At 32.4% G+C, this 16,422-nt stretch overlaps 1 protein-coding gene across 2 annotated transcripts in view; it reads right to left on the reverse strand.

Annotated features, from left to right (window-relative positions):
• Nucleotides 1-16,422, reverse strand: part of LOC100925437 (lipase member I) — a 54,401-nt gene that overhangs the window by 14,770 nt on the left and 23,209 nt on the right. The window contains exons 4-7 of one of the 2 annotated variants that reach the window (XM_031959158.1): nt 5,752-5,853; nt 4,377-4,466; nt 2,039-2,206; nt 1,368-1,463 (exon numbers count right to left, since the gene is read on the reverse strand). In XM_031959158.1, coding sequence (XP_031815018.1) covers nt 1,368-1,463; nt 2,039-2,206; nt 4,377-4,466; nt 5,752-5,853 — 456 coding nt within the window. The remainder of the gene's footprint in view (nt 1-1,367; nt 1,464-2,038; nt 2,207-4,376; nt 4,467-5,751; nt 5,854-16,422) is intronic. The other variant, XM_031959160.1, reaches the window with a different exon arrangement.

The raw sequence follows: 16,422 nt of genomic DNA on the forward strand, positions 1-16,422 counted from the left end.
TTCCTAGATATTCACATTCAATAATCCCAGATAGCAATAGACTTCTATTCTTAACTTGTCTAATTGTTTATTTCTTCTTCAGAAAGGGTGTGTCTTTTTTCATTCTCACCTTAGCATTTGGTACAATGACACACAGAATTTCATAAATGCCAGCTGACTGTTTGACAAAATATTGAGATACTTAGTATCTCCGTAGTGATGATTATGCAAAAATAAACATTGTTCCTACAGTCTAGCTCTCTAACTTTCTTTGGCTTAATTTCCTCTTTTCATGTAACACTAATGAAGAGTGTTTGCTTCATTGATACTTTGCTCTGATTTCATATTTCCAACAACCTATTAAAATATCTAGAGCCTGATGTCTCTAGAAATATTTTCAAAACTTAATTCATTATCTTTTCTACAAATATTGCTTTTTTTCTAACTTTCTGTTAATGTTAAGGGCTTTATCATCTTCCAATAACCCAGGCTTGCAATCTAAGAGTCATCCTCAACTCATCACTTTCTATATACTTTCTGTAACTAAAGATTCTATTTTCACAACATTTCCCACATATACCCCTCCTCTCTTCTTGACAATGCCATAGACCTATTATAGGTCCTCATCATTCCATGCCTAAACTATTGCTAATGGTTGGATTCTTTCTCTGGTCTTTCTCCTCTCTGGGCTATTCAATTATCAAACTGATTTTCCTAAAGCACAGATCTGACCACATCTCCTCCTTATTCAGTAAATTTGACATCATGGATCAAATAGGAAATCATCAGTTTTATCTTTAAACTTTTTCATAACATAACTGTCTCCTACCTTTTAAGGATTTACTCCACATACTCTGCAATCCAATGAAACTGGACTCCTTGATATTCCTGGAACAAGACTTTCTATTACCTAACTTGTTCATTTGCAGTAAGTGTCTGGAATTCTCTCCTTACTCATCTATTCCTGATAACCTTTAATCTCAGTTTCCCTCCCTTTGTAAGAACCTTTTGCTGGTGCTTTTTCTCTGAGATAATCTGAAATTAATCCCACATATATTGGGTTTTTATAAAATTATTCACATATTGATTCCTCATAAGCTCCTTGTGAACATGGATTCTCCCCCCACCCCCCTATGACTTAGAATAATGTTTGGCATGCAGTAAACACTTAAAAATACTAGTTGACTTCATTTTGGCCAGAAACAATGGAGTTTCATTCACTTACATATTTTATTACCAAATGAAATCTTTATATTGCCAAACAAAAATAAAAATGACAATCTATTATAAAAGAACATGTTGTACTTAGGGTGGCAGCAGGTTAAATATTCAGGAAGAAATGCAAATTAAAATACAAAAAGCTATTTTTCCTTAATATAACCACTTACGACAGAATGGCTCCTTTGGTGAAGTATCAAAATAAGCTTCTAACTGAGGATGATGCCTTTTAATTATGTCATTTTTCCAATGGTCAGCATAATAACCTGCAAATTGAATTATAAAGTGGAATATATGAGGTAGAATTCTTGAAGAAGGAAAAAAATGATAGAAATTTTTATTGGATTTTATAGTGACTCACAAAAATATTATGCTCTCTCAAAATGTTTTCACCACTTCTCATGAATTATGTACATATAATCTTTTTTGTCAAAGTGTTTGCCAGTTATTGTTTTGTAACTCTGATAATGCGCTGGTTGCTAATGGAAAAAAAATCAGCTAATCCATATGTGCTTTATGTCATAATCCAAATTAACGAATAAAGTGATGTGATCTGTCCCTATCCCATTTCATTTCTTGACACAAGGTCCAACCTTGTATTTTGAAGAAGAAATATTTTATCATCATCAACAAGGATCCTGATAATGTCTTAAAAGTGATAAAAACTATTCTTTGTTTCAGAGCACTTCAAACAATTAATCTATGAATCTTTTTTTTATTCTATAGAAGACATTTTGCCTAGGTAAAATCTGGAAATACAAATGTTTTCTTGGAGCTAGAAATATTAGTACAAATATTTTCATTTTCACAAAATATAACATTGATCCTATATAACTCTTACCTGTTGTGGGGCATAAATTTAACCCAAAGTCTTCACAGTTAGTACATTTACCATTTTTATATTCTTGATATGAATTGCAAGGATATGCAGTTATATTGCACTCTGTTGCCAGAGATGAGATGAATATAAAAACTGCTCTCTGGTGGTTACATTTTATATAAGTGAAGCCTTAATGATTAAAAACAAAGAAAAGAAATGGAAATTGTTTAAGTTTAAATACATTTTAAACTAAATTTAAGCTAAGAAATGTCAAGATACCTCCCATCTGTTAAGCGCACATGCCTTAAGAAAAATGTACATGTATTGAAAGTGAGGGCTTAACTTAAAATTTTTGCTCACCAACTGTAATAAGCTATTGGAATTTCTATCTTTGCCAGTTCATTTCAGTGGAAATCTAAAAGAATCTGTTTTGTTGTTGGTTATTCATTCAATTGTGTCTTACTCCTTGTGACCCCATAGAACATAGCTCACTAATGTTATTCATGGAGTTTTCTGGGACCACCATTCTGTTGAGCCATCTAGCTGTTTCAGGGGAATTGTACCTATTCGATGCCATCTTTTGTTCAAGATATGCCTTAGATTTGATCTTCCAAATACTATTCTATACATTTTATGGATTGATCTAGATATCTAACCACCATGTATAAAATGGTTTTTCTGGGATTTTTTTTTTAGCATAAAGAGATTAACTAGGAACAGGAAAAAGTCAGGTATACAAAAGAATCTAGAGGTCAGTTGCAAGTAAAAGAAAAAAATTATATGTCAGCAAACATGGGAGGATAGTCCAGACATCTCCAAGCCATGCTGCCTACATTCCTCCCTTCATTATCATTCCCTATCCACCAAGTCTTGAAGGCTTTCCTGAGATTGCCATGCTCTAATTGATGAGTTTTCTTCCTATATTGATTTGAACTAGGTTTCTGTATCACTTCTTGGCCATTTTGACACAATGATAGTGCTGAGATACTGTCCTTATCTCCAACAAATATCCATTTAAGCCCCTCTTATGTATTGTTTTTCTCCATTTAAGTAGAAGCTGCTCAATATTATCCTTATCAATATTTTATCTGCAGTACTTAGTACAGAGTATGGCACAAGTAGTAAGGGTATACAATTTCACTCTGTCCTTCTTTCCCCAACAATTAATTTATTAATAAACAATTTTAGAATACATATTTGAAATGTCATAAATGTCAGAAGCTGCTTCACAAAAGAAATATTTGTCCTTGCTACTAAATTTCACTTTCAGGCTCTCTAAGGCCAATTATTTTCAATTCCATTTACTCAAAAGCCATTCATGCTATGATATTGGTGCTTACCAAAATATAAAAATAGTAGATTTAGAACAACAAAGTACTTTAAATTATCAAGTTCCCTTTATATCCATCCTATATTTACTAGTCCTGGATTTGTTGCTTGTCAACTGATCTATAAATTTATTTTTCCACCTGGATTTTTTACTGATTTTTTTTATATATCCATTTATGGTATCTTTAGGTCTCTGAAACTATTTCAGTAGATCTATAGAAGTTTATCATCCAATTTCAATATCTACTTCATACATGCTTAAAGATAAAACCCTCACAAAGTTTTGTTAATTTTTTCATAATATGACCATTATTTTAAAAGTAAACTAGGATACTTAGAATGCAGGTTTAGAATGTCTGACTTTAACCAAATGAATCTTCATTTAGCTGATTTTCTCCACCTTTTACTAGCTATCAATTGAACATGGGATTTAACTTCACATGCAAAATTGAAATTTTTCTTCCTTTATATTTTTAATTTGATGGATTTTGATATTGCAAGAATTGTGTTAAAGAACATACTTATGTCCACATACCAGCTACGGTTAAGAGCTTTAAAGATGAGGTATAGAACTCTTGAATGGGGGAGTTGAAAAAACACTGCTAAGAAGGGGAAAAAGTGTTTGTGACCAATAAGAAAATACAAAGACTGAAGCACTGAAAAATGGAGAAATAATATTTGCTGACAAAACTCACATTTTTATTGAAGTTTATACCAGTCATTGTCACAGATATACCAATATGCTAGAAAAATTAATGAAATGATAATTAATTGATCTAAGTTCATAGCTTTGCTTTGGGGCTTACTGTCTTTGTAAATTATTGAATCTTTTGAAGCCTATTATTTCTAAAAGGAGTCAGATTATATTTATCTGAAATCTCTTCCAGCTTTGTTATTTTTTCTTAGAAATTTTTAGTATGCTTCCCATAGTTCTAACAATTAGTGTGTTTCAAGTTTTCACATTATTATTAATATTTTTTTATTTCTAAAATCTGATAAACTTTCTCAGGTAAAATTACAAAAGATCTACCTGCAAATATTGATGTGGGGCAGCCAGGTTGGTTTCTTCCTCCATTGGGATAAAAATCCAAATGTCCAATAGAGTGGCTGATACCAAGACCTAAGGATAAATCATTCAGGAATGATAACTTGTATATAATGTAGTCAATAGTACAGAATATAGAAAAGACCATTATCTTAGAATTTTCAGATATTTGGATAAAACTTAAAAGCAAAAACAAAAAGATAATATAAGTTATATATTCAATAAAGAATTCTATATATCCTATCTATTGTAAAATAAGTTCCCAGCACATTGGAAATATCCTACCTATTAATAAGAATCTTTACTCTCCATCTCCATCCAATCCATTTTCATCCTTTTAGTCTATCTTTTGTTCTCTATGATCTCTCAAATATGATTTCTAAGAGGTTAAAATATCACACTTCATGCTAAAAAGCTGTAAAATATCATCATCATGCACACATTTTGGGGTATTTATGTACATGTGTGTGCACATGCATGTGCAATGTCTATGTATATAAAGAGGATCAATAAAAACTGAAGCAAATGAAGACATGAATTTTTTTTTTTCCTTATTGCTATGATCTGTCAATTGAAGATTGTTTTAAATTAAGATTCCATTGAGATCCATGTTTAGTGAGTCCCAATCATGGAGATAATAAACTGAGCTACAACATCCACATATATGTATACATACATATATACATATATATGTGTGTGTATGCGTGCATGTGTGTATATACGTATAAAATCTATTTGCATTGCAAAACCTTTTATTAGGGTTATATGCCAAGATTATTGAAATTTTAAGTCATGAGATTTAGGCAAGAGTAAAGGATATTGTCATAGATGTTTAGCTAATATGAACATAGTAAACAAAAAATATGGATGAGCCAGTACTTCTCTGTATGGAACAGTATAAAGAATAAAACTCTTCAGAGAGTAATGTTAGATCTAGTCTTGTTTAACGTTTTTATACAAAATGCAGAATGAAAAGCACATAGGGATCCTAGAAGTTTATAGATGATACTAAGCATTTTCCAAAGTAGATGATGGGAGGTGGGTGTTATTGGAATAAATGATAATATCATTAGCTCCGAAAAAAGTTAAAATCCAATTCAAATCCAAATTTTTATTAAGCGTTTGTTCTGGCACTGTTATTAAGGTGCTGTGTTGGGCATTGGCAATACAAAAATCAAAAGTGAAATGATCTTTGTCCTCAAAGTGACATGTTATGATAATTTAATCCTATTAAACTATAAAAGATTAAATACCATTCCACCCACAAAGTTTCTTTTTTTCTCTTTACATTTTTCATATCACCAACTGTTTCTTTTTCTATTATTTTCAAAGGAAATAAAAAAAATGAAGTTATTACTACCATAAGCATCAGAATGGATGATATCAACAAATTGTGCATCTGTATAATCTAATCTCATTTTTATTGGCGCATTATTGAAACCTGGTCCTGCTGGGTCAATACCTGAAATGAAAGAAAGAAGTTATCATTCTAAAAGGCAAGTATAACTTCAGTGCTCATGAGAATGGGCAGTTAAATATTAGAATCAAATTGCTTCTGATTTTGAAATTAAGCTGTACTGATAATTTTTTAAAAAAGAAACATAAAATCTGGAATGAATAAATGACTTTATTATCAAATGATTTTATTTATTATTAGCTCACTGTGAAGTTGATTTTAAAAATCACCTTGCCTATTTGATCATCAAAAATAACATTGAGATTTTTAACTTTTATTGTTTTTCTTTTTTAACTTTATTTTTAATTTATAAAATAAAATGAGTGTTTAAAAGTATGCTTCAATGTACAATTAGAGTTCATCAGTTCCCTCTTTGGAGACAGCATTTTTCATTGGGGATCCTTTGGAATTATCTCTGAACATTGTCTTGACCAACATAGCTAAATCTTTCATAGTTGATCATCCTTACAATATTGCTATTACTTTTTATAATCTTCTGGTTCTTCTCACTTCACTTTTCATGAGTTCATATATGTTTTCCTAGGTTTTCTTTTTCTCAAATCATTCTACTTTTCATTTATTATAACACAATAGCATTCTATCATAATCATATATTACACTTGTTCAGCCATTCCCAATTCATGGTCCTTATCTTGATTTCCAATTCTTTGTTATCACAAAAGGAACTGCTATAAATATTTTCATACATATAAGACCCTTTTTCCATTTTCTATTATCTCTTTTGGAGACAGATTTATTAATGATACTGCCTAATCAAAAGATACATACAGTTTGATAATCCTTTGGTCATATGTCCAAATTATTCTTTGATAGACAAATTCACAACTTCACCAATGCTACATTAGCATCCTAATTTTTCCACATTCTCTGTAGTATTTGAAACTTTGGCCATATTAGCCAATCTGCTAGGTATGAGGATGCCATTTAAAGTCGTCTCCATTTGTATTTCTCTAATCAGTAGTAATTTAGAGTATTTTATGATTATTGAGAACTTTGATTTTTTTTAAATTACCTGTTCAGACAATTTTAGATGATGAAATTAAAGCCATCTATAGTTATATGGGAAAAAAATGCTCTAAATCACTGATTAAAGAAATGCAAATTAAAATAACTCTGTAGTACCACATCACACCTATCAGATTGGCTAAGATGAGAGGAAAAGATAATGATAAATGTTGGAAAGGATGTTGGAAAACTGGGACACTAATGTATTGTTGGTGGAATTGTGAAATGATCCCGCCACTCTGGAAAGAAACTTAGAACTATGTTCAAACAGCTTATGAAACTGTGCACCCCCATTGACTAAATAATTCCATTACTGGATCAATATCCCAAGGAAATCATAAAGGAGGGGAAAGAATCCACATATACAAAAATGTAGCAGCCCATTTTGTGGTAGCAAAGAATTGGAAAATGAGTAGATGCCCATCAATTGAGGAATGGCTGAACAAGTTGTGGTTTGTGAAAGTAATGGAATATTATTCTTCTCTAAAAAAAAAGGATGAACAAGTTGATTTTAGAAAGGCCTGGAAAGATTTACTGATGCTGAGTGAAACAAACAGACCTTGGTATACATTGTACACTAAATAGCAAGAATTTGCAATGATCAATTATGAAAGGCTTGGTTCTTCTCAGTGGTTCAGTGATCCAAAGCAATCCCAATAGACTTTGGACAGAAAATGCCATCTGCAATCAGAAAAAGAACTAAGGCAACCAAATGTAAAGCAACACATGCTATGTTCTTTCCCTTTTTTTCTGGTTTTTTTTTTAATTTCTCCCATAGTTTTCCCTTTTGCTCTAATTTTTCTCTCCCAACATGATTCACAAAGCATGTGTATTAAAAATAAATAAATTTACTTAAAAATGAATAAATAAAGAAAAAAAACTAACTTTATATGTTCTGACCATTTAAAATGGGTTATTTTTGTAAATATAATTGTTAAATTTGATAAATGAGGTTTTTATCAGAAAAAATAATCTTATAAATTTTTCTTCCTTCTGATCTCATTCTGCATTACTTTTGTTTATAAAGAAGCCTTTCAAATTCATGTAATCATTATTCGCATGCTCCTTTTCATCTCTTGTTTGGTCATAAACTCTTCTCTTACACATAAATATGTCATACTTTTAAATATTCTTTATTTAGTTACAATATTAGTTTTTATGTATAAGTCACACATTTGGCATTAACATGTTATAAAATGTGTTGATTTATTCCTAGTTTTTGCCAAACTGCTTTTCAGTTTCCATAGTAGTTTTTGTCAAATGGTCAGTTTTTATCTAAAAGCTTCAATCTTGGAAATTATCAAACACTAGTTTATTATGGTAATTTAGTATTATATACTGAATCTATTCCATTAATTCACTAGTATAATTGCTTAATTACTACTGTATAATTACATATATACAGTACATACCTTATATACTAATATATAATTGCTTAAGTACCAAATTACTTTGATGATTACTAGTTTGTAATATAATTTGAAATCAAGTATTACTGGGCCAATTGATTTCCTTTACATTTTTCTCACTGATTTTCTTAACATTCTTGACTTTTTGGTTTTTTCAGATGAATTTTGTACCTTTTTTTTAGCTCTGTAAAATAATTCTTTGGTAATTTGACTGATATGGCATTGAATAAGTAAATTTATTCTTAAAATTATTTATTTAAACTAAATAAAAAATAAGAAAAAAAATATAAAAAGAAAGATGGAAAAACAAAACAAAACATTGTCTTGTGCCCAGCAGAAAATCAGAGAGGATTCAAAATAAGTAACAATAAATTTTCCTTTCAAGAAAGCATATATGATAATAGAAGACGATATATTCATGACTATCCATTCATGACTGCTTCCTTGTAGGTTATTCTTTTGTTCTCTGCTGTGCATGTTTTACTTTATTCTTTTTTCCCCTTTTCATTCCCTACCATAAGCAGGCTACAATTCAACACACACACATACATTATGTGGGATATCCATTCCCACACATACATTATACTTATCTACATACATACATACATACTCTTACAAGCAAACATCCACACACATACATGTATATACATTTATACATGTAAACATGCATCTAAAACAATATTGATATGGCTGATGTATGATGTAGATTATCCTCTTGATTAAATCTTTAAGTTTAATTTATCTAAGATTAATGATTATTAGCTCTACTTTTTTATTTCTAATAAATTTTACTCTTGATCCTTGCGATAGTATTTATCTCTTATTTCCTATCCCTGCTAACTCTTGTACTTTCATTTTACTCCTTAATTTACCTTACCTACCTAAAAATTCTTCTGTAACTCACTTTAATCCTATGTCACTCTTTCCTTCTTCTTTATTCCTTTTTCTCTAATCTCTGTACCTTATCCCAGAGCCATAAATCTATACATCTTTCTATACCCCACCATATCTCATTCCCTCTCCCCTTATTTCTTTAAAGATTTTGGAAGATGTTATACCTTTCATGGTGTAGTGTTCTCTACTTAACCCAATCTTAATGTGAGTAGGTTTTCAGAATTACTATCCCTCCTCCTCTCGAAAACTTCTGTGTCAGTTCTTCCTCTGCACCTTATTCTTATAACATAATTACTATTTTTACTTTTTCCTAGACAATTTTGCTTTTTAGAGTTAAATCATACTCAACTCTGCCCAAATATTTCTTTTAAGCTACCCAAGTACTGCTGTCAATTTTAAAATATGGTATATATTTCCATGCAAAACCCCCCCAAAACAATTGAGTCCTTTGAAATCAATGTCTAATATTCTAATATCTAATGTTTAATGTCTTATATGTTAAAATATTTTATCAAGTTTGTGTTTGGTCGAGACAGTCTCAAAAGTCTGCAATTTCATTAAATATCCATTCAAAAAATTAATATTATAGTTAGTTTTGCTGGATAAGATATTTTTGGCTATAGGCCAAATTCTTTTGATTGTCAATATATATTATTCCAGGACCTGTGGTCTATTATTGTAGCTGCTGATAAATCCCATATAATTCTAATTGTGGCTCCAATTATTTTTTTTCTTCTTGCAAAATTTTCTCTTTAAACTGGGGTTTTTGAAATTTGGCAGCAATATTCCTATGGTTTTTTTTTTACCACAAAGGTGGTAATTGGTGGATTCTTTTCTATTTGTGCTTTCCCCTTGTGGTGTATAACTTTAGGAAAATTTTCTTTGATTATTTCTTGCATTATTATGTCAAGGTTTTTTTTGTTACAGCTTTCAGGTAGTCAAATTATTCTTATATTTTCTTTTCTTGAACTGTTTTCCAGATCTTTTGCTTTTCTCTTATGTTTCACATTCTGTTATATTTTTTCACTCTTTATATTTTATTTTGTCATTTCTTGGCCCCTGATAGCTTCATTGTCTTCCCCTTGTCCAGTTTTAAATTTCAAAGAATTATGTTCTTATTTAAGACTCTGACTCTCCTTTTCCAGTTGGTTAATTTTTTGTCAGAATACTTCTTGAATTGTTCTTATATATTTAATTTTTCTCTCTCATGTGATTTTTCAAATCTTTTTTGAGTTCTATAAATTCTTTCTGGGCAGATAATCATCTAAGGTTACTCTTTGAGGTAGAAGATTTTTTTATTTCATTATCTTCCTCTGAAGATGAACCACAATCTTCCCTAATGCCATTATAACTTTTTGTGGTTAAGTTCTGTTTCAAAAAAAAATATTATTACTCTAAGCATCTCTAATTCTGGAGTAGAGGGGAGGATACCTCTAGCTTCACTTCAGCTTTCTCCTCTAAACTGGAACTCCAAACCAAAAGCTCCACCCTCCTGTAAGTTCCCTCAAAATGCATATCCCTATCCCACTGCTTCAGCAGTGGCAGGCAGGGATCCTACTCTATGCTCGACACTAAAAATATACCAAAACCTCTGAAAAGTTGATTCTACTCACCATTAGTACATAGAAAGTCTACACACTTATAGACAATACAAAATCCAATTGACTTGAAAGAAGAACAGCTCTTGTCATGAGAGAACTCAACAGGTATCTCATTCAAATGGTGGTCTTATGGCTGGCAAATGAAGGCCAGATTATTGAAGTAGGAGCTGGATACATATTTTTATGGAGTGGCCACAATAAAAGGGAGTGATGTGAAGCTGGTGTAGGTTTTGTGATCAAACTAATCTAGTAAACAAACTCTCGTGCTTTACAAAAAGAGTGAATGATAGGCTCACAATGTGATTGCTCATTGCAGGAAAATGCCATTCCACAATCATCAGTATCTATGCTCTCACCATGATGAACCCTGGTGAGGTCCTTATGAAGACCTGGAGACCCTCATCATCAATGTGCCAAAAGCACAAAGCTTACAATTCAAAAAGCCAAAAGCTTATAATTCTGTGTGACTTTAATGCTAGAATAAGCTCAGGAATTACAGATATGGCAGGGAGTTAGCTCTTGGGAGAAATGGAGATGGGAAAAGGAACAGCAATGGACATTTACTATTGAAGACTTGTGCATCTCATGACTTTCTCATCACCCATGTATTCAATTTACCTAAATCCAATAAAAATTCATGAGTTTTACCCTTGCAGCAAACATTGGCATTTAATAGACTATGTGATTGTAAGGAGAAGAGAGAGACAGAATATGAGAGTGACAAAAGCAATGTGTGGTGCAGAGTGCTGGACTGATCATAGATGTATTCTTTCTAAGCTGAATATTCACATTCAAGAAAAGTAGCAGACTCAAGGCAAAAAGGCTACTGGAAGAATTAATGTCAACAGATTAAAGTGCTTCACTGGAAGGGAACAGTTTGTTGCTTACTTAGAGGGAAAGTTGAACTAACCCACAGTTGACAACAATGGAGCAGAATAGGAGTGGGCAAGTTTCAGAGATTTGGTGTACCAAGCTGTGTTTGCTCATTTGGGTCAGAACTCTAGCAAATATCAAGATTGGTTTGATGAAAATTATGGGAAAATTCAGAAGTTGCTAAATAAAAAACAAGAATTCCACAGGATGGATAGTTCATGCATCTCTAAGAAGGTAGCATTCAAATCTACCAAAAGTAAAGTACAATCAAAAAAGAGAGATGCATGATTCTTGACTCAATAAGAAGGCAGATGAAATTCAGTTTTATGCTGATAATAACAATCCGAAGTACTTTTGTGATGCCCTGAAAGTCCTGTAAAAGCCCTATGGCGTTTTGTTGATGGTGCCACACTGATTAGTGATAAGAAAATGATCCTAGAGAGGTAGGCTGAACAATTTCATAGAGTTCTCAACAGATCATCATCAATCAATGTTGAACTATTGACTGTTTACTTTGTTGGAACCAATCCCTAGCTGAAGTTCCTTTTGAAGAAGATTTTGAATGACATGAGGCTACTTTTGTGTGATAAAGCACCAAGTACTAATTCTATTCCGAAAGCTGAAATTTACAAGGGGGGGGAGCTTCATTGCTCATACAAAAGCTGACTGAAATTTTCCACATTATGTGACAAGAAGATGCTATGCCCCAGAAATTCAAGGATGCCTCCATTGTCTATCTTTGTAAAGGTAAAGGGAATAGATTGTTCTGTGACAATAACTGGAGGGGGGGGTCTCTCTCAGTTATTTCTGTCAAGATTCTTGCCAGAGTCCTCCTTAATAGGCTAACCCTACACCTGAAAAAAAGTCATCTACCTGAGAGCCAGTGTGGCTTCAAAAGGGTCCAAGAAACAATTGATATGGTGCTTCCTGCCTGAAAATTCCAGGGAAAATGCCAGGAGCAGAACAGATGTCTGTATATAACATTTGTAAATCCACCAAGGCCTTTGATACTGTTACTGGAAAGGGTTTATGGAAAAGTATTTCGAAATTTGGTTGTCCACAGAAGTTTATCAGTATAGTACCTCAATTTCATGATGGCATGCTTGCCCAGGTTCTGGACAGTGGACAATACTCTTGAGCTTTACCTGTCACCAAGGAACAAGGTTTTGTGCTTGCCCCCATGCTTTTTAGTATGATGTTTTCAGCCATGTTGGAATCAAAGATATGGAATCAAAGTCAGCTACAGCACCGATGATAAATTCTTCAACTTGAAAAAGCTACAAGCCAAAGCTAGAGAGGAGGGAGTATTGATGCATGATTATTTTGTTTGCAGATGATTGTACACTCAATGTAGCCTCTAAAGCTAAGAAGTAACAAAGTCCAGATCAATTCTCTGCTGCTTTTGCTAACTTTTACCTAACAATATTAAGAATACACAGGTCCTCCATCAGCCAGCACCATCCATATGCAGAACCATCAGTTAGAGCAAATGGTGAAGTTTTGAATACTGTAGATCAGTTCTCTTACTGTGACAATATACTTTCCAGAGATGTTCACAATGATAATGATATTGATACACACATTGCCAAAACTAGGTCAGTGTTTGTGAGGCTCCAAAGAAAAGTATGGGAGAGGAAAGGTATTTTACTGACTACCAAATTCATTGCTTTATGTCTATGAATTCTGGACAGCATATCAGTGCCATGCTAGGAACTGAATCGCTTTTTTTGAATTCTTAGGAAGATTCTGAAGATCACCTGGCAGGACAATATATCAGACACTGAGGTCCTTTCTCAAACTAAACTGCCAAGCATCCCAACTCTACTGCAGAGAGCACTATTCCATTGGGCTGGCCACATTGTTCGAGTGCCATGTGTACACTTGCCAAAAAGATTATTTTATGGAGAACTCTCACAGGCCATGTGCTCATTTGATGGTCAGAAAAGGTGACAAAGGACATTGTCAAGGTTTCAAGAACTTTAAAATTTATTATATGATATGGGACAGACTGGCACAGTATTGCCCAGCAAGGCATGCCCTCATTTACTCTATAAGCAAAGCAGAATTGAATTAGCTCAGAAGAAACTCGAGATGTGCAAAGTTAAAGAAGCCACACCAAGTATTCATAGGGACTATTTGTGTCCAATCTGTGGTAGAATCTTTTGAGCTTGTATTGGTCTGAGCAGCCACAGTAGGATACACTGTAACTTGACTCTAACATAATGGTGTCATTTTGGTTCTCTTCAAGAATAAAAGATAAGAACAAACCAACTCATTGGGTATGCTGGTTTCTTCTTGCTCAGGGTTGCATCTCTGCAACACAGATGGGCTTGGCATTCTAATCAGCAGAGGTTCCCTCAGTCTTCCTGGACTCACACCTCTAACTTCTCACACTGTCCCCGAGGTGAAAGTTCCTTCAGTACAGGCTGAGGCTCCAGCTAAACCTAAGGTCAGGGTTCTCTACTTGCTATTTCTAAGAAGCTAGCCAGGGCAGGGTATTTATACTATATACTGGTTAAACCCTAATCCTTTCTTCCAGTTTTCTCAAGTTGCCCTCAAGAGCAACCTCTGTTGGTTGGACCTCTGTTCTTCCCCAAATCTTCTTTGTTTTTCATTGGTATATATTCACCCCGAGGCACAAATCTGTTCTATTTGTGAGGGAAATATGAAAAGCTTGAAAATTTCTCATTTATTCTGTCATCTTCCTGAAATCCTCTCCTCATTAAGTTTATTTTATTTAGGTAGAAATTTTTTATTTTTATTTAGGTAGAAATATCTATTTTTTAAATGGGGGCTCAGACTACCCATGTGTAATTACTATTTCTCCAATTATTTAAATCTGACTGGGTGAAAAGTACTTTCTAATTGTGTTCATATAAAAACTGTGTTTGACTTGACAGGTATACTCCTTGATATTTTATATGATCTGTGGTTATTTTAAATGGAATTTCTCTTTCTACCTTTTGCTGCTGAGTTTTGTTGGTACTATATAGAAATTCTGATGATTAATGTGGGTTTGTTTTTTATTTTCTACAACTTTTCTGAAGTTCTTTCAAAATTTTGAAAATTGATTCTGTTGGTCACCATATCACCTGCAGAGAGTAATAGTTATATCTCATTTACTTTTCAATTTCTTTTTCCATTGCACATGTTTAACCTACATTGGATTACTTGCTTTCCAGGGAAGGGAGGAAGGTAAAAGGGAAGGAGAAAATTTTGGAACACAAGGTTTTGCAAGAGTGAATATTGAAAACTATCTCTGCATGTATTTTGAAAAATAAAAAGCTATTATTTTTAAAAATTATTTTTCTTGCCTTATTTTATAGCTAGCATTTTAGTACAATGTTCAATAATAGTGATGATAATCTTGCCTTACCCCTGATATTATTGGGAAAGCTTTATATTTATTTGCCTCAAAGATAATGCTTGGTCTTGGTTTTAGATAGATACTACTTATTATTTTAAGAAAGACAGTGTTTTCAAATGTGTTATTTTTAAAAAGAAAGGATATATTTTTCAAAGACATTTTCTACATCCATTATATAATCATATGGTTTTTAATCAGTTTCATTATTAATGTGGCCAATTATGCTCATCATTTTCCTAATATTTAACTGTCCCGTCATTGCCGGTATAAATCCTAAACAGTCATGATATGTTTATGATATACAATCTCTTTGCTGGTGTTTCTATTCAGATGTTTTTTTGCATCAATATTAAGAATTATCCTATACCAGTTCCAATGGCCACAAGGCCATCTGCACCCAGAGAGAGGACTGTGGGGACTGAATATGAATCACAACATAGAATTTTCACTCTTTTTGTTGTTGTTTGCTTGCATTTTGTTTTCTTTCTCTGTTTTTCCTTTTTGAACTGATTTTTCTTGTAGAGCATGATAACTGTTGAAATATGTATAGAAAAATTGCACATGTTTAACATATATTAGATTACTTGCCTAGAGGAGGTAGCGGGGGAAGGGATGGAAAAAAATTTAGAGGACTAGGTTTTGCAAAGGTGAATGTTGAGAATTATCTATATACATATTTTGAAAATTAAAAACTTTAATAAAAAGATTAAAAAACAAAAAAAATTGATGTACATGTATAATCAGAAAAAAGAAAACAATAATAAAAAAGAAATTGTCCAATAGTTTTCTTATTGTTTCTTTTTGCTCTGTCTGGTTTAGATATCAAGCCATATTTGGGTCACAAAAGACATTTGATAGAACTCCTTCACCTATTTTCCCAAATAGTATATATAGTACTGAGATTACTTGTTTCTTACATGATTGGTAGAATTTCCTTATAAATTCATCTGGCTCCCTTTTAATTAGGGAGCTTGTTGATGATTTCTTCAATTTCTTTTTTTTTTTTAGATACTGTTATTTCAGTATTCCATTTCCATGAATCTGGGCAATTTACACACACACACACACACACACATACACACACACACACACACACACACACACACTTGTAAATATTCATCCACTTAACTTAGAGTATCAGATTGTTTTGGGCAAAAAATATCTCCTATACAGATAATTTGATTTTTTAAACTCAAATTAAGACAAGTGATTTGTCTATTATACTCTTTCCCATCACTAAGAAGCCCCTCGTTCTTGGTTTTAATAGTTAATTCAATGTTTTTTTTTAAGTGTCAGTTTTATTAACTTCTCTTTTGATTTTCAGAATTGTTCTCCTGTTATTTAACTTTTGTTTTAACAATTTAGATGCTATTCAGTACATATATTTTAGTACTGATATTTCATT

This window comes from Sarcophilus harrisii, chromosome 3 (genome assembly GCF_902635505.1).
Source record: "Sarcophilus harrisii chromosome 3, mSarHar1.11, whole genome shotgun sequence".
In the NCBI taxonomy this organism is placed as follows: Eukaryota; Metazoa; Chordata; class Mammalia; order Dasyuromorphia; family Dasyuridae; genus Sarcophilus; species Sarcophilus harrisii.